The following is an 18,689-nucleotide window of genomic DNA, read 5'->3' on the forward strand; positions in this document are numbered from 1 at the left end:
CTGAGAATGTGTCTTCTATCCTATGGATATCAGCTTTGAATTGACCGATGAAGAAGATTGTTGGTGCCTCCTGGCGATCGTGCTGGTACTTTGGGCCATGGGCTGCATCCAGAGCATCAGCTGCAAGGCGAAAGGGTTTCGGGAAAGCATCACCGTTCTGGAGGTCAAGACGTCCATTGACCCCGTCCCCACCAACATCGACGAGTCGTCCAACGTGGTGTTGAGATACCGCACCCCACATTTCCGCGCTTCGGCTCAAGTCCTGTTGCCTCCGGTGCCCAAAAAGGAGACCTGGATTGTAGGCTGGATACAGGCTTGCAGTCACATGGAGTTTTATAACTACTATGGCGATCATGGCATGTAAGTGACCGTCTTTGGGAGGCGGGCATGTGGCAGTTGACACGGTTGGGTGGACTAGCGTCGTTGCAAGCCAGGCTGCTTCTCTATGCGTTTCGCAGGATATAATTTGAGGTTTATTTAAGGGGTAGTGCAGTGTTTCTCCACCTGGGCAATTTTAAGATGGGTGGACTTCAACTCCCAGAATGCCCCAGCCAACATACTTTAAGATGGGGGGACTTCAACTCCCAGGATTCCCGAGCTAGCATGCTTTAAGATGCATGGATTCCCAACTCCCTTAAATCTGCACCTAGCATGCTAGGAACTCAAGCTCTTAAAGTTCACGCATCCTAAAGCATGCTAGTTGGGGAATTGTAAGAGTTAAAGCCCACCCCTCTTCAAGTTGCCCAATTGTTGAGAAACATTGGGTTGGCGTATTGTGCAACCCCAGAATACGTAGGCTTAGTGTGTGGAAAAGAGAGTGGGGGCAGGGACAGAGTTTTGCACCCATCAGCATTTCGTCCTGTTAACTTCCTCTCGGTTTAACACACGAAACCTCTGGTCATAAATATAAACTCTGTAGAGAATCGTAAGGCTGTTAGGGACCTTGGAGGTCTTCTAGTCCAACCCCCTGCTCAAGCAGGAGACCCTGTACCATTCTGGACAAATAGCTATCCAATTTCTTCTTGAAAACCTCCAGTGATGGAGCACCCACAACTTCTGGAGGCAAGTCGTTCCACTGGTTAATTGCGGAATTAATAGAATTCTCCTTACTTCTAGGTTTGGCTCTCTCTTTGATGAGTTTCCATCCATTATTTCTTGCCCTGCCATCTTATCCTTTGGAGAATAGGTTGACCCCACCCTCTTCTTTGTGACAGTTCCTCAAGTACTGGAAGAGGGTAACAACAACAACAACAACAACAGCAACAACAACAATAAAAAGGCAGCAAGGTCTCTGGAAGTCCTTGAAAAGGCTAGAATAGAATAGAGCTGGAAGGGACCTCGGTGGTCTTCTAGTCCAACTCCCTGCTCATGTCATCCTCCTGGGTATCATATCACATCTAACCCCTCTCTTCGTTAGACTAGACATAATCAGCTGCCTCTCTCATTCAATACAGACCCTTTATCAATTTTGTTGCTCTTCTCTGCACTCTTTCTAAGGTCTCAGCATCTTTTTTGTATACATGGTGACCAGAATTGGACTTGGTTGAGGTTGAACGTATGGCGCTCAAAGCCAGCTCTGGTATTAAATCACCCTGGGATGTAGGAAGTGCCTTATCATTGACCTCGGAGCCCCGGTGGGCACTTTTCCAGCCTTATCTAGGCTTTCAACTCAGGAGTGTCTGAAGCTCAACCATAGTTAGCTACTATGGAATGTGCAGGGCTGCTCGAAGCCCTGACACCTGCCTGTCTGTTAACAGAGGAAGTAAAACGGGAAGCTTGCTCTGAGTAGCCCAGTCTGAACCAGCGCAAGAGCAGAAAGGGAAGTTAGAAACAGCAGGCGTTAGAAAGAAACAGCCATCTGCAGAAGAAGATTAGGGCTTTTTTTTTCTATTTCATTCTGGCCTTCTTGAAAAAAAAAAAGATGTTGAAACTCTAGAAAAAGAGTGCAGAGAAGAGCAAAAAAAAGACGATGAGGGGACGGGAGGCTCAAACATATAAAGAAGAGAAGGACCAGGGGGGACGTGATAGCAGCCTTCCAATATTTGAGGGGCTGCCACGAAGAAGAGGAGGGGGTCAAATTATTCTCCAAAGCGCCTGAAGGCAGGACAAGAAGCAAACGGATGGAAACTTATCGAAGAGAGGAGCCACAGAAAAAATGGATATAAGTCGAGGACTACCTCTACCTACCATTTAGTGACCGTTCAAAGTTACAACATCCACTGAAAAAAAGTGATTTGTCACCGATTTTCACAGTTACCGACCGTGGCCGCATCCCCAAGGGTCACGTGATCAAAATTCAGAGACTTGGCAGCTGACTCGTATTTATGACCGTTGCAGCGTCCTGGGGGAGCGTGTCTCGCGATCCCCTTGGGCGACCTGACTGACGAGCAAAGTCAGTGGGGGAAGCCAGATCTGCTTAACGACCGTCTTGCTAAATGAACGGCAGCAGCGATTCCCTCAGCAAGTGTGGTGGGAATTGAATTGGGTCAAAGCTCATTTGACGGATGTCTTGCAAGATAAACGTTGGGCTCGGTTGTGGTCATAAGCCGAGGACTGCCTGTGTGAACGAGGGAGAAAAAAGACAGGATATAACTTGAAATAACCTCGAAATTATGGCTGCCCATCCGTTGGGAGCTATGGAAGTGGCCGTGTGTTGCCTATGGATTCCTGTTTGGAGTTGCACATCCAGGGGGGAAATACCAGAATAATTACCCTGGAGGGCCACACCATCTTCTTCCTGGCCCCTCGGTCAAAGGTCTCCAAAGGGTCATTCACGTCCCTAACTCGGCTGGGTTGGGAGCTGAGCCTTCAGCCTGGAAGACCCCCATTTCCTGAGTCACAGAGGCTTCCTAAATTTGCAGAAGCAGATGAGTTTGGAAGATAGCAGACCAGCCAAGGGGGTTTTATTTCCGCAGATGTGCGTGCAGGCACAAAGGAAGTGGACTCGCAAATGGCTGGGAGGATCTGCCAGGGCTTATAAAAGATGGTGGGGTGGGCCCAGCTGTTTTCGCTGCAGCCTGGGGCGAAATAAACCCAGGATGCCCCTGATTGGAGGCAGCTAATGTTGGCTTGATTTCCAGGCGGCAAACAATTGAGCATTACTTGCAAGCCAAGGAAGTCATCTTGCAGGGGAGAATTCGCATTGGGGACATGCTAGGAGGAGGAGGAGGAGGAGGAGGAGGAGGAGGAGGAGGAGGAGGAAGAAGGCTGGTTAGGTTGATCACCGCACCTTCCCTGAACTAAGACGTTGGACCAAAAGGCATCAGCTTTCGCGAGCCGCACCTCAGATGCACAGAGTAGTTACTTATTCATTCGGCATTTCTTTTATTTATTTAGCAGGTTGCTTGCGGTAGGTCACGAAAGCTTCTGCCTTGGAAATAAACCCTCTTTTTTTGACACACACATACATACACACAGACACAAACATGAACAGTATCTATCTCTATCCATCCATCCATCCATCTATTCATCCATCTCTCTCTCTCTCTCTCTCTCTCTCTCTCTCTCACACACACACACACACACACACACACACACCTATCCTTCTTGAAGTGTGTTTACTTGTTTGTAACCTTCAGCTGGGCAAAACGATGCATCACAGCAAAGCGATTTTCAAAGCAATGTACAGGTTGCTCCCTGCCAGCATCCTACAAAGGAAGTCAATGGGGAAGACGGTGGGAAGTCAGAAATTGCTCCCATGTCCGTTTTATTTTTTTAATGCCCAGTCATAATTATTCTGTTTCTCTGTTTAGATAAGGAAATAATTCTGAAATGATGACTCAACAAGTCACGGGTTGTCTATTGTGTGTGTATAGTTTATGTGTTTTATAAAACATAATGTGTGTGCATATAATGTGTACATTTGGTTTTTTTATTTAACTCTTCTAAAAAATAACGATTCAACAGTGCTTTGGTGTTCCTATTGCATCATATCCCGGTTTGGCTGATGGATTATATATGCCATCAGATTCATTTTTTGATTCCTAGCGACTGCATCGATAGATTTTTCTACAATCTATCTCTAACCTGTTTTTTATATATATATAATTTCATGCTTTGATTAAACAATGCTTATTCAATAAAGCTCAGCCGATTGGTTGGATTGACAAGCCAGCGAAGCTGCAGTAAACCATGATTTTCCAAACATGGGGTGGGGCTGGCTTTGCCAAGCAGGTTAGATAAATAAATAGATAAATGCTGAACTGAAAGACGGTGAGCCGTGGGATCGGTTGGCGCTTTGCAGGAAACTGGGCGGCATCTCTGCCCTGCTACGAATCTAAAAAGAGATCTCCACAGATCGCAGGCAGGAAGCGAAACAGGAAGAGAACCTCAATTTCAAACTTAGTTTGGTTCCAGAGGTGCAAAACTAGGCGAGTTTCCGAATTTGCAAAGCCTTTTCTTGAGGTTTTTGAGTTTTTTCCCCACCCCACCTTGCCAGCAAACTATGAGGGCAGTTGCAAACTTCCTGGTCCCGATTGTGTTGTGAGTTGAAAATGTAAATGTAAAATGGGGGTCCAGACTGGGGACGGGGCAGGGCGGGCTCCCAATACATTACTTTTTCAGTCCAGTCTCAATTGTCACTTGCAACCAGGGGCATGTATGTGGTAAAGCTTTTGCAAACCATTGTCCTTTAAAATAAATGGAAGTCTGGTGTTTAGTCATCTAGGAAGCTATTTTTGAGGTTGTGATGACGAACAAAGAATGGCTCCTTTGTAAGACGCATCCCTTGGCTTTCCGCCACCCATTTGGATGGCTGTCAAAGAAGATTAGGGAGGCTGAGAAGATTAGTCTCTCAGTCACCGCAGGCTATGGTTTGTTTGACTGTAGTTTGCTGAATAAACCACAATTGCTGGTTTTGCTCCGTCCACTCAAGGCAAAGCTACATAAACTATACGCTTAGGACAGCGTCTGACATTAGCCAATGAGTGTTAGTCAAGATCAGTGTTCCTCATCTAAGACGGGTAGACTTCAACTCCCAGAATTCTCCACTGCTGGCTGAGGATTCTGGGCGTTGAAGTCCGTGTGTCTTAAAGTTGCCACGGTTGAGAAACACTGATCAAGGTAGCCCTCACTCATCTTCAGTTTCAAAGACTTTGTCCTTCGAAGCAAGTTGTAGCAGGGGTAGCCCTCCACGTACGGCCACAATTGAGCCCAACATTTCTGCCGCGAAGCGAGTCAGTCAAATGAGTTTTCCCCCATTTGGTGGCCTCTCCTGCCACAGTTGTTAAGGGAATCACTGCAGTTGTTAAGCTAGCAATAAGGTTGTTAAGTGAACCTGACTTCCCCCGTTGACTTTGCTTGTCAGAAGGTCATAAAAGAGGATCCCGTGACCCAGGGACACTGCGACCGCCATAAATAGGAGTCAGTTTCCAAGCGTCGGAATCTTGAACCCATGACCACAGGGAGGCTGCAATGGCATAAGTGTGGAAAAAAAAGTCCTTTTTGCAGTGCTGTTAAAAATGATGGCAAGTGGAGGACTATCTGTGGAGAATGATAAAAAATGTGTACCTTGTGTTTCGTTTCCAGGAACGAAGGTCTGTTGGGTCCAGTTTAGTTGTCTTCCTCTGTCTTCTTCATTCTGGTCTTTTTTAACCAGGTTTAGCTGTCTTCTTCATGCTGGTCTTCTTTAACCCAGTTTAGCTGTCTTCTTCTGTCTTCTTCATGCTGGTCTTCTTTAACCCAGTTTAGCTGTCTTCTTCTTGTCTTCTTCATGCTGTCTTCTTTAACCCAGTTTAGTTGTCTTCTTCTGCCTTCTTCATACTGGTCCTTCTTTCTCATATTTCCACCCAGGTCAAGCTGGGAACTTCCGGATCTCCTCGAGGGCAAGATTCAAGCCATCAGTGACTCCGATGGCGTCAACTACCCCTGGTACGGGAATACCACGGAGACGTGCACCATCGTAGGTCCTACCAAGAAAGAAGCCAAGTTCACCATCAGCATGAATGACAACTTCTACCCCAGCGTTACCTGGGCTGTCCCCGTGAGTGACAGCAACGTGCCCAAGCTGACGTGCATCCACCGGGACCAGAGCTTCACGACATGGCTGGTGGCTACCAACACCACCACCAACGAGATGGTCATCCTGCAGACTATCAAGTGGCGGATGAAACTGGCCATCGATGTGGAGCCCAGCAAACCTCTCGGGCGCCGGGCCAGGCTGAGGGAACCCTCTGCTCAGGAACAGCCCCAGATCCTGAGCAAGAACGAGCCAATACCACCTAGTGCCCTTGTGAAACCCAACGCCAACGATGCCCAGGTCCTCATGTGGAGGCCCGTAGACGGGCGCCCCCTCGTGGTGATACCCCCAAAGCATCGGTAATGGGCAAAACGGGGTGGGACAGAGGAACGAAAACAAAGAGAGAAACACTTCGTATTTAAGAGAGAGAGAAAAAAAAATCAGCAAAAACAGAGGTGCACTTTTAAACTCATTTATCAGAAAAAAACAAAATGCAGCCATTCTGCCTTGTCCCATCAGAACGGATCTCACTGTGCTTGCCAAACTCAACTCAAGGACTCCCTTCAAGCCTGGTGTGTGTGTGTGTGTGGGGAGGAGGGGCACGGGCTGTCTAATTCCCAATGCCCGCTCTACTTTTAAAAATTCGCTTTTTCCTCCCTTTGGTGGTGATCTGATGTTCTGTCTGGTGGACTTAACTCTGACCGCTTACAGATAAAGAAAAGGGGATTTTATTGGGAGGAGGGGGAGAAAAGAGGGGTGGGGGGCATCAGTTAGAAGGAAGGAAAGAAGGAAGAAAGGAAAAAAAAAGAGAAAAGGAGGGGAGAAGGAAGGAGGGAACGGAAGGGAGGGAGGGAGAGAAGGAAGAAAGAAAAAGAGAAAAGGAGGGAGGGAGGGAAGGAGGAAGGAAGGAAGGAAGGAAGGAAGGAAGGAAGGAAGGAAGGGTGAATGAATGCACCTGAGTTAGTGGTGCAAAAAACGCGGAGTGTGGATTTCCGTGGACGAGGGCATGGATGATGGGTTGAGAGTGCTGCCTGTTCCATTTTTGTGTTTTTTTTTCTAAAAGCCAAGTTGTGTGGCCTTAGGTAGACGTTTGCTTTGCGTTGCCAAACATTTTGCCTTAATCTGCATTCGGGTCCCTATGAGCCTGGCGGGGGAAAGAAAGGGAAAAAATAGCACGCAATTGTGTTCTCTTTTTGTTTTTAATGTGTGTGGCGGAAGCTTTACTGTAAGGGCGACAGGAATTGTCCGAGAGGACACCTCCTCCCCCCCCCCCCCAATTTCTCTTTCTGTTCTGGAATTGAAAACAGGCTGGAACAACACTGGTTTGAGCTCATTTCATCCTAAACTGCATCTTTTGAATTTCTGCCTGCTGCAGAAATCCAGGTCCTTTCTACACTCGCTCATCTCGTTGTTGATTTAGTGTGTCCTATGAATGCTGACAATTCGAACGCTGGTTCGATTCCAGTAGTTTTGGTGATCTTTTCCTATTTATTTTTTCTCTGATTTTTTTTTTCTAAAAACCACATTGACACTTTCGTTTTCTTTAAGGAGGGCTTCTTCCTCTTTAATTAAAAGATTCCTGTTTAGAAATTCCCCCGTTTTACAGCTTCGCGCTGACACTTCCATTTTGATTAAGGGGAACCTCTTCCTCCTTAATTAATAGATTCCTGTTTAGAAATTCCCCCGTTTTACAGCTTCATGTCAAGCACAGCCAAGATCTTCTCTTTGGATTTGCACAGAGCAAAAGAGCCCTATTTTTTTATTGGAAAAAGGGAAAAAGAAAGAAAAATAAGGGGAGGGAATCAACGTGGAAAACCTCTCCACGATACGTTGGTTAGGAGAACGAAGATCCAGGACGCAGAAAGATTAAAAGATAGTTTACCGCTCATAGTGCCCAAGTAGAAAGTAGGGTAATGATCAATGCAAACCTTCAAATACAGAAATATACAGAATATTTTCCTTTGGCGAGGAAAAGAGGACAGGGAGAGAAGCTAGCGTACAAAAAAAATTAGTATAAAGCAGAAACATCAATTTCAGCTTGGATTCTTGTTCAGTTTTCCTTGGGATTTTGAGAAGGTCCACTTTGGGGGCAAGTAAATATCTCTAGCTAGATAAGAAAGCTGGGCTGAGCATGACTCTTAGCTCGTCCCTGCCCCCCAAATCCACCTTTCCTGTTCTAGAAAGTTGATTCTGAAAGAACAGCCTAGCCACAGCAACTGAATTCTGTTTTAGGTTTCCAAGAGAAGGAGGGAACGGGTTTTCTATTTATTTTTTTAAAAAAGAGTAAGATAGGGTAGGTGCCTTCTTTAAAGGAAAAAAAAAAAAGGCAATTCAGCTGGCCATGCTGTTTCTGCACAAATATTGTAGACAATATTGTAGCAGCCAGAAATGACCCTTTTCTTGGTAAAGACACCAGGGAAGTTTAAAGACCATCTAGCACTGATAATATTACTTTATTTGGTGATGAAACGTCTGCAAGAAAACAACCCAGGTCAGAGTTACTGCATATAAACAGGAAGCAAGCCACACTCACTAGCACGGAGGATGTTACCTAGTTGGGTCATGAAACGTCTGCAAGAAAACCACCCAGTTTAGAAAGCACCAAGGACCCCATAGTTTAAAGATCACTGCACGTGAGGCTGTGCCAAGTTGCCACAACTCCGTTTAAAAAGTCCAGTGCATCTCTGTTCTTCCATTTTCTCCCCGTTTCCAACTCTAAATTTGAAGATCAAGCTCGGGAGGGATCTTGGAGGATCTGGTTTTCCGGTTCTTGAGACCTCTGTTCCATTAGTGAACATCTCCTGGTAGGGCTTACCTGCTGATGTCCAGCCCCAAACACCTCCGTTGTGACTTAAACTCTCACAACGTCTTGTCCTGTCTTCTGAAACAATTCCGAATCGTTGTCTTCTCCATCCTTGGATCCTAGTTTAGATACTTGAAGACCACTTCTGTGCTTGTTTAGGAACTTCTGTCTACTTTAGATGCACTGAATACTCCTACGTTTATTCTTCCAAGCTCGGTCTGTCTTGCTCATAGCTGGTTTCATGTAAGGAGTTTCAACACCCAACCAAATCTTCTTGTAAGGGTCTGATGTACAGTGTTGGTGATGGCCACCACTAAAGACCAGCAGTAGGACATCTGAGGTGTTCCTCCTGGGAGACTCCAGTTGTCATCAGCCAAAGCCGGTCAGCCTGATGGGAGCTGCAGGGAAACGATGGAGGTGTTTCTCACCATGGTTTCCTTCCTAAAAAATGGTGGTTCTTCAGAACACTACAGAATCCAAACAGTTGCCTTCTCCAGCTTCTCCAGGGGAGTGCAAAGTTCAGGAAACAGAGGCTGATCATTCTCTTCCTGAAAATTACAAATGGTTGGCTTGGTCTGATGGGCCTCCCCCCCACCTCTTAAAACAGGCAGGATGGGGAATTCTGGGAGTGGAAGTCCACACATTGTGAAGTTGCCACATTTGAGGAACCCTGGTAGATAAGGTTCAACCTTGTTTTTTCTCCTGGGCAAGAGTGATCCAAAATGCTTTGCTTTCTCACTGTTATCACTGTGAATAGTTTCTGATTTGGGGTTGAGCATACCCTAGGTACCAGTTCACACACACACACGCAAAAAGGGAAGGGCCAAAGAATTCAGGTGGAGGTTATGGAAAAGGGAGAGCTATTTCCTCAGGAGGAAAGAAAAGCTGTTGAGGAAGGACGGGACCGGCCCTAACCACCTCCACAATCAACCTTCTGCCTGGATTTTCATTCAGCAATAAGAACTGTCTTTTTTTTTTTTTTTTTTGCAAAAATACTGTGAATTTACTCTGTGTGTGTGTGTTTTTTTAAGTACCAGGAATGGGCACTTAAAAAGAGGTGTCGAAATAATAATAATTATTATTAATAAAGAGGTCAAGGTGAAAAAGGAACACTTCTGCTTTTAGGGAAATTTTTAAAAAAGAGAGGAATGTTTAACATGAAAAAAAAAGAAAAGAAATAAAGCAGCGGGTTTTTTTCCCCAAAAGAGAAATGGACTGACGTGAATTTATTTGGGCTTTTGGTTCTTATGAAAAGCCAAAAAACAAGGAGGGAGAGAGGGAGACGTGGAAGTGGGAAAAAAAAAATATCAAATACCGCTAGTTCTCAACTTATGACAATTGAGCCCAACCTCTGCGGCTGAGACATTTGTTAAGTGAGTTTTGCCTCATTTTATGACCATTTTCACTACAGTTGCTAAGCGAATCCCGGCAGTTGTAAAGTTAGCAACACTTTTGTACGGTAAATCTGCTTCCCCGTTGACTTTGCTTATCGCAAAAGGGGATCACAGGAGCCCAGGAACTGCAACCATCGTTAAGTATATGCTGAAATTTGAACACGTGACCCATGGTTGTATGGGTGAAAAACGGTCGTAAGTCACTTTTTTTCAGTGCCGTTGTAACTTCACATGGTCACTAAACCAACGCTGGCCCCTTTCACGTTCAACTCAAGTCAACATCATTTGATGTTCCAGGGGACATCCCAGAAAAAGATGTCTAGATAGTACGTGGCTTGATTAAGGCTTTAGGCCAACATCTATCTATGTTGCACCTGTAAGAGCTCAGCTTGGAGATATTTGGACGGAGGACCGGGATCTTCTCTGCAGCTGAAACCTGTTGCAAGGCTCAGCCAACAATGCATGGCATTTGGAAGGTCAACCATCTTGGCTAGAGCACAGGTCTATTTATGACACCATGACGAAGGCCCACACAAGACGTCGGTGGCCGGGGTTTCATCACACAACCCCCCCCCCGTCTCAGCCGCTGTTGACAACTGCCAGATAACACCGGCTCCTCTGGGATGTTACAGTTCAGTGAACCCCGGATGGAAGGATCAAAAACTAGGACAAAGGATCCAAATAGACCAAGAGAAGGTAGTTGACAAATGCTTGTGTTGTTTCCTTCTGCTTTATCCTCTGGTCCTCCTTCCATCTTTGTGGGTCAGTGAGAAGCACTCAAAGGGTCTGAAAGTCAAGATGCCATTTTGTTTGGGCATCAGGTCCTAGACACACTTGCAGCTTTGTTGTTCAGCTGTTAAGTTGGGTCTGGTTCCTTGTGAATCCTTTTGCTTGGTTCTTAATCTTAGGAAGAACCGACTTCAATCCATGCTTCAGGAATTAAGACCTTCAAATAAAGCTAATGCTTGAGGTTGTTGTCCAGTCACTCAGTTGTGTCCAACTCTTTGTGACCCCATGGACCACAGCGTGCCAGGCCTCCCTGTCCTCCACTGTCTCCTGGAGTTTGCCCAAATCCACGCTCGTTGCGTTGATGACCCTATCTAACCATCTCCTCCTCTGCCATCTCCTTCCCCTCTTGCCTTCCCTTTCCCAACATCAGCGTCTTCTCCAGTGAGTCCGCTCTTCTCCTTTGGTGGTCAAAATATTTCAGCTTTGGCTTCAGGATCTGTCCTTCCAAAGAACAATCAGGGTTGATTTCCTTTAGGTACACTTCAACCAGCAAGCCACTAACAAGCTGTGGTTTCCATGGTGGCTGGCTGCCCTAAAAATCAGCAGAAGTCAAATCATGTTTTGGTTGAAGCACAATGATTCAACCTGTCAACGTTTTTCAAGGTCTACAGCAATAACATCTCAAGCTTGGCAGACCAACTTTGGAGAACAGGGCTGCCATCTTCTGTTAAAGTCTCGTTCCTAGGGACAGAAGCCATGCAAGTGGACCTCAGGTGGATTCTTCTCCATCTGAAGTTTGAGGGCAGCTTCTGACCAACACAAATTGAGGTCAAGAAATGGAACAGGACTGACGTTGTTTCATCAACCCACAGATGGAAGGTGTCTATGGAGGTTCTCGGCCATCCAGGTCATGGTTGTCCCAAATATGCTTTTTTGGGAGCAACTGGACTTTCTTGTTTTTCTTTGAAGACGTTTTTGCTGATCCCAAATGCAGTCGTAACTCAAGGACCATCTGTATTCATAACTATGTTTTATGGATGGTTGTGAGCTGCCTAGAATTGTTGTAGGAGACAGCTGGCCAGAGAAGGCTCGCAAATTAAAAGAAATGAACTTATTCTCTTCCGTTGGACAAAGCCCATTTGATCTCGCATACCAGAGATACTAGCAGGAGGGGCAAAGGGATCTATAGCTCAGATTAACTTTCTGCCGATAACTGGATCCCGGCCAGCTCAACGAGGGACCAGCTGCCAAACTGGAATGCCTCTTTCAGCTTCTGTATTGGGAGCGACTGACAAAACGGACGCCGGGCTCAGCCACAAAGCCGCCGATGCGGTTGTGTGTTAAAATAGGCAACTTCGGATCCCACGCCTTCAGTGTGTTGATCTTCAGGTGGGAAAGGGACAATTCTAAGATCTTGTTGGAGAGGAGGAAGAAGGAAAAATGTAGGGAGATAGTTAGGAGGAACTCTGCCCGAAATTAAGACCTCACAGCCAATATTCACAAGAAAGGAGTCATCTGTAGCTCATGGTTGAACTGTGGGGGTCCTCAACGCTCTCTAGGCTTGGTGGCTTTCCTGCAGATGCTTCACCATCAGTGCTAGAAGGGAGAGACTAACCCTACTGCCTTCCAACACTGATGATGTTCCCTAGTTGGGTCATGAAACGTCTGCAAGAAAATAATCAAGCTCAAAGAGCACCAAGGACCCCACTACTATCCTCCCCCTCCTCCTCCCCTTTTCTCTTCCACTCCACACGATGCAATCCCTGCTAGAAAAAGTGATTTTTTTTTTGCTTCCATCTCAGAGGGTCCTCGAAAACCGATTAGGGGGCTTAAGATCCCGAAGGTTAAGAAGGACTGAAATAGCCCACGTGCAGAAGATTCTTTATAGATGCCATTAGCAAGATAAAAGGCCAGCTGCCACAGCTGTCTTCCGCGATGAACTAAAATGAAAAGGGGAGAAAAAAAAATCCCCGTTAAGAGAATAGCTGCCTTAAATACAGTATAGGAATGGCAAGACCGAGGCAGGAAACGTCAGACGTTGTCAGTTAAGTGGGCTTGGGCTCAGGTCTTGGTTTTCATGTGGGCCTGCGAGGTATCCTTTCTCCAGGTTGCTATTTTTAGGAAAAAGAATCCGTCATCTTGTCCTTTTTGCCACAAAAAGGAAACCTGTGAGCATCTTTTCAAAAAAGGCTTCTAGTCCTCATGGTTTTGAAGATCGGAGAAATCTATCTTCCGGATGCTGAACTTTTCCTTCCTTCCTCCCCAAAGGATATTATCAGAATCCTTCCTTCTCACTGTCCTTCATTCCCAATTCTCTGATAATATACCAGCCCAGTGGTGGGATTCAAATAGGTGAACCACCGGTTCTCTGCGTGGATGGCCGCTTCCGGAAGTCCATTCTGGGCCTGGGCAACAAAAAAATTAGCTACCGGTTCTGCCCAAGTGGTGCAAACTGGCTGAATCCCACCACTGTACCAGCCTTCCTCTCAAAGGAAGTTTCTGGTGTGTTGTAAAATCGTTCAAAGTACGGATTAGGATTTCCAACTATTTTTCTTTTTCTTTTTGACTAATTGTGGCTGTGATTCAGGCCCAGGAAGAGACAACAGATTGTTATATCTGGGCAACCTTGGCTGACTTATTATTTATTTATTTTTAAGCTAAGCTGGTTTGGAGGTGGATGGGGCACCACAAGGAGATCTCAGCATCGTAGCCAGACTGGGAAGCTGACAAGGAAGGGGGCGAACATTTTGGGACGATGCAAAGAGAACCATTTAGATCAGGGGTAGCTGGCTCAGGAATTCTGGGAGTTGAAGTCCACGAGTCATAAAAGAGCCAAGGTTGACTACCCCTGATTTAGATGATCCCTAAAGTCACCAGGAATCCAGCTTTACTGAAAATGTCACTTTACAACTATGATTGGCTGTTATAGTAAACCAGTGTGTTTCTCAACCTTGGCAGCTTCGACCCAGGCTGGCCGGGGAATTCTGGGAGATGAAGTCCAGATGCCTTTAAAGTGGCCAAGATTGAGAAACAAGTCCTGGCCTTATGGCTGCTGGCTTAGTGGCCGTTTTCAAAGTCCCAACGGAGCTGCCTGGGGGTGGTGGGGGGTACCTATGTGATGGATATGAAGTCCCCATGGTCGTCCCCCCCCCCATCGCTGCAGTCACGCAACTGCCTTTCATACATTTGGTAACTGAGTCATATTTACAGTGTTTTGCAGTCATTTGACTGTGTTTTATGACGGGTTCGCAAACCCCCCCCCCCCAAGCATTTACTTCCAGTTTCGGAGAAAACTTTGTCTGTGCCGAACCGCGGTTTACTTAATGTCTGTGGCATTCGCTTAACGACCCAAAAAGGCAATAAAAACGCATCGGTCCGCCGAACAACTTGCCTTACAAGCTGTCCCAAGTTAGACAAGGTCACAACCTGAGGACAAGCAGGTCTCTAACAGATCCTGTCAAAAGGAACCCAATGGATCCCTGTCGAAAACAAAACAAAACAACCCACAAAACACCTCTCTGGGCTTTGAGTTTTGCCAAGGCGGAATTCAAAGACCAGCAGATAAAATAGCTTTATTTAGAGAAGCCAAGCAACGTTTCCGTTAACAACAACAACAACAGAAGAAGAAAAAAAATAGGCAATTTCACGAGGCTTTCCCCCCCCTCCCTCTTTTTGTGGTTTGGTATAAAAAGTCGGCGGAAGCGACATTTAAAAAAAGAAGAGTCCCAGAACAGCGAAAGAGCCGTTGTTGTCTGTTCAGCTTCTCCAGCCGCTGAATCCCGAGGGGGATCTAAAAAGGAGGAAAAAAATAATAATAATAATTACGAGAAATTGAATCAAAGTTGGTTTGATTTGAGACTGAACCGGCTCTGTTTGGGACCTCGACTTACGACCACAGTGGAGCTGAAAGTTTCGGTCGCTAAACTACCGTCTCGATTGATAGACAAGCAGCCGGGGATGGGGAGAGAACAGCGGATTTCCACGGCTGGATCCACTCCAGGCGGAGAATCACCCGCCAGATCCTCGGCTTTTCCATTAATGCTCTTACAAGGAGACATAAGAGGCCCAACAAAGCCGGCCTCTCCTCCAGCTGATTAAAAAAATTCAACCGGGATTAGCGTTTTTAATATCTTTTAGCCCCAGAAGAAGGCTTTCGCGTATGGAACGCAGCGGCTAGAAAGCGCATAAGGCAGAGATCTGGACTTACGCATTCGATGATCCGAAGACAAATCCTACGGGAGGAAAAAAAAAGAAAAAGAGGGAGAAAAGGAAAAGAAAGGATTACTAGTTACAAAGAAGGAATTGCAAACATTGACAAAAAGAAAAAAAGAAAAAAAGACAAAGGGTTTCAAAGCAGGATTCAAAACGCTTTTCTTTCCACATAAGAAACCCTAATTTATTTGATTTGATCCCACCTTTATTATCTTAGAAGAAACTCGAGGCGGTGAACCGACCTAATGCTCCTTCTCCCTCTCTTATTTCCCCCCCACAACCCTGTGAGGTGGGTTGGGCTGAAAGAGAAGCAGCCCATGCCTAAGGCTGGACTAGAACTCACCGCCTCCTGGTGTTTTGCCCAAAGTCACCCAGACGGTTTTCACGTCTAAGCGGCACTAGAATTCACCGACTTCTGGTTTCTCGGTCAGCTCCTTAACATTAATTTAATACCTCCTCTTTCAAATTCTTTACTTCTTTTCTTCCTTTTCCCTTTCTCCTTTTGCTTCCTTCCTTCCTCCTTTCTTTCCTCCCTTCCCTCTCCCTTTCTCATCTTCTTTCATCCCTTTTTCTCCTTCCTTCCTTCCTTCCTGTCCTTTCTGTCCTCCCTTCCCTCTCCCTTTCTCATCTTCTTTCATCCCTTTTTCTCCTTCCTTCCTTNAGGTGGATTCTTCTCCATCTGAAGTTTGAGGGCAGCTTCTGACCAACACAAATTGAGGTCAAGAAATGGAACAGGACTGACGTTGTTTCATCAACCCACAGATGGAAGGTGTCTATGGAGGTTCTCGGCCATCCAGGTCATGGTTGTCCCAAATATGCTTTTTTGGGAGCAACTGGACTTTCTTGTTTTTCTTTGAAGATGTTTTTGCTGATCCCAAATGCAGTCGTAACTCAAGGACCATCTGTATTCATAACTATGTTTTATGGATGGTTGTGAGCTGCCTGGAATTGTTGTAGGAGACAGCTGGCCAGAGAAGGCTCGCAAATTAAAAGAAATGAACTTATTCTCTTCCGTTGGACAAAGCCCATTTGATCTCGCATACCAGAGATACTAGCAGGAGGGGCAAAGGGATCTATAGCTCAGATTAACTTTCTGCCGATAACTGGATCCCGGCCAGCTCAACGAGGGACCAGCTGCCAAACTGGAATGCCTCTTTCAGCTTCTGTATTGGGAGCGACTGACAAAACGGACGCCGGGCTCAGCCACAAAGCCGCCGATGCGGTTGTGTGTTAAAATAGGCAACTTCGGATCCCACGCCTTCAAGTATGTTGATGTTCAGGTGGGAAAGGGACGATTCTAAGATCTTGTTGGAGAGGAGGAAGAAGGAAAAATGTAGGGAGATAGTTAGGAGGAACTCTGCTCGAAATTAAGACCTCACAGCCAATATTCACAAGAAAGGAGTCATCTGTAGCTCATGGTTGAACTGTGGGGGTCCTCAACGCTCTCTAGGCTTGGTGGCTTTCCTGCAGATGCTTCACCATCAGTGCTAGAAGGGAGAGACTAACCCTACTGCCTTCCAACACTGATGATGTTCTCTAGTTGGGTCATGAAACGTCTGCAAGAAAATAATCAAGCTCAAAGAGCACCAAGGACCCCACAATTATCCTCCCCCTCCTCCTCCCCTTTTCTCTTCCACTCCACACGATGCAATCCCTGCTAGAAAAAGTGATTTTTTTTTTTTGCTCCCATCTCAGAGGGTCCTCGAAAACCGATTAGGGGGCTTAAGATCCCGAAGGTTAAGAAGGACTGAAATAGCCCACGTGCAGAAGATTCTTTATAGATGCCATTAGCAAGATAAAAGGCCAGCTGCCACAGCTGTCTTCCGCGATGAACTAAAATGAAAAGGGGAAGAAAAAAAAAATCCCCGTTAAGAGAATAGCTGCCTTAAATACAGGAATGGCAAGACCGAGGCAGGAAACGTCAGACGTTGTCAGTTATGTGGGCTTCGGCTCAGGTCTTGGTTTTCATGTGGGCCTGCGAGGTATCCTTTCTCCAGGTTGCTATTTTTAGGAAAAGGAATCCGTCATCTTGTCCTTTTTGCCACAAAAGGAAACCTGTGAGCATCTTTTCAAAAAAAAGGCTTCTAGTCCTCATGGTTTTGAAGATCGGAGAAATCTATCTTCCGGATGCTGAACTTTTCTTTCCTTCCCAAAGCATATTATCAGAATCCTTCCTTCTCACTGTCCTTCATTCCCAATTCTCTGATAATATACCAGCCCAGTGGTGGGATTCAAATAGGTGAACCACCGGTTCTCTGCGTGGATGCCGCTTCCGGAAGTCCGTTCTGGGCCTGGGCAACAAAAAAATTAGCTACCGGTTCTGCCCAAGTGGTGCAAACTGGCTGAATCCCACCACTGTACCAGCCTTCCTCTCAAAGGAAGTTTCTGGTGTGTTGTAAAATCGTTCAAAGTACGGATTAGGATTTCCAACTATTTTTCTTTTTCTTTTTGACTAATTGTGGCTGTGATTCAGGCCCAGGAAGCGACAACAGATTGTTATATCTGGGCAACCTTGGCTGATTTATTATTATGTATTTTTAAGATAAGCTGGTTTGGAGGTGGATGGGGCACCACAAGGAGATCTCAGCATTGTAGCCAGACTGGGAAGCTGACAAGGAAGGGGGCGAACATTTTGGGACGATGCAAAGAGAACCATTTAGATCAGGGGTAGCTGGCTCAGGAATTCTGGGAGTTGAAGTCCACGAGTCATAAAAGAGCCAAGGTTGACTACCCCTGATTTAGATGATCCCTAAAGTCACCAGGAATCCAGCTTTACTGAAAATGTCACTTTACAACTATGATTGGCTGTTATAGTAAACCAGTGTGTTTCTCAACCTTGGCAGCTTCGACCCAGGCTGGCTGGGGAATTCTGGGAGATGAAGTCCAGATGCCTTTAAAGTGGCCAAGATTGAGAAACAAATCCTGGCCTTATGGCTGCTGGCTTAGTGGCCGTTTTCAAAGTCCCAACGGAGCTGCCTGGGGGTGGTGGGGGGTACCTATGTGATGGATATGAAGTCCCCATGGTCGTCCCCCCCCCCCCATCGCTGCAGTCACGCGACTGCCTTTCATACATTTGATAACTGAGTCATATTTACAGTGTTTTGCAGTCATTTGACTGTGTTTTATGACGGGTTCGCAAACCCCCCCCCCCCAAGCATTTACTTCCAGTTTCGGAGAAAACTTTGTCTGTGCCGAACCGCGGTTTACTTAATGTCCGTGGCATTCGCTTAACGACCCAAAAAGGCAATAAAAACGCATCGGTCCGCCGAACAACTTGCCTTACAAGCTGTCCCAAGTTAGACAAGGTCACAACCTGAGGACAAGCAGGTCTCTAACAGATCCTGTCAAAAGGAACCCAATGGATCCCTGTCGAAAACAAAACAAAACAACCCACAAAACACCTCTCTGGGCTTTGAGTTTTGCCAAGGCGGAATTCAAAGACCAGCAGATAAAATAGCTTTATTTAGAGAGGCCAAGCAACGTTTCCGTTAACAACAACAACAACAGAAGAAAAAAAATAGGCAATTTCACGAGGCTTTCCCCCCCCCTCCCTCTTTTTGTGGTTTGGTATAAAAAGTCGGCGGAAGCGACATTT

General features: G+C 46.0%; 1 protein-coding gene across 1 annotated transcript; it reads left to right on the plus strand.

Annotated features, from left to right (window-relative positions):
* On the plus strand, positions 1-6,338 carry FAM78A (family with sequence similarity 78 member A). The gene is made up of 2 exons (XM_015825320.1): positions 1-360; positions 5,791-6,338. Exons 1-2 carry the CDS (start codon positions 23-25, stop codon positions 6,317-6,319), a joined length of 867 nt encoding a protein of 288 aa, XP_015680806.1. The 5' UTR covers positions 1-22; the 3' UTR covers positions 6,320-6,338.
* The last annotated feature ends 12,351 nt before the right edge of the window (positions 6,339-18,689 follow it).

Source organism: Protobothrops mucrosquamatus, unplaced genomic scaffold (genome assembly GCF_001527695.2).
Source record: "Protobothrops mucrosquamatus isolate PMUCROS unplaced genomic scaffold, P.Mucros_1.0 scaffold2594, whole genome shotgun sequence".
NCBI classification, from domain to species: Eukaryota; Metazoa; Chordata; class Lepidosauria; order Squamata; family Viperidae; genus Protobothrops; species Protobothrops mucrosquamatus.

Coding starts and splice junctions, on each gene's coding strand:
- FAM78A (XM_015825320.1), top strand. CDS start 23: ATGGATATCAGCTTTGAATTGACCGATGAAGAAGATTGTTGGTGCCTC. Junction 361..5,790: donor TACTATGGCGATCATGGCAT/GTAAGTGACCGT, acceptor ATTTCCACCCAG/GTCAAGCTGGGAACTTCCGG.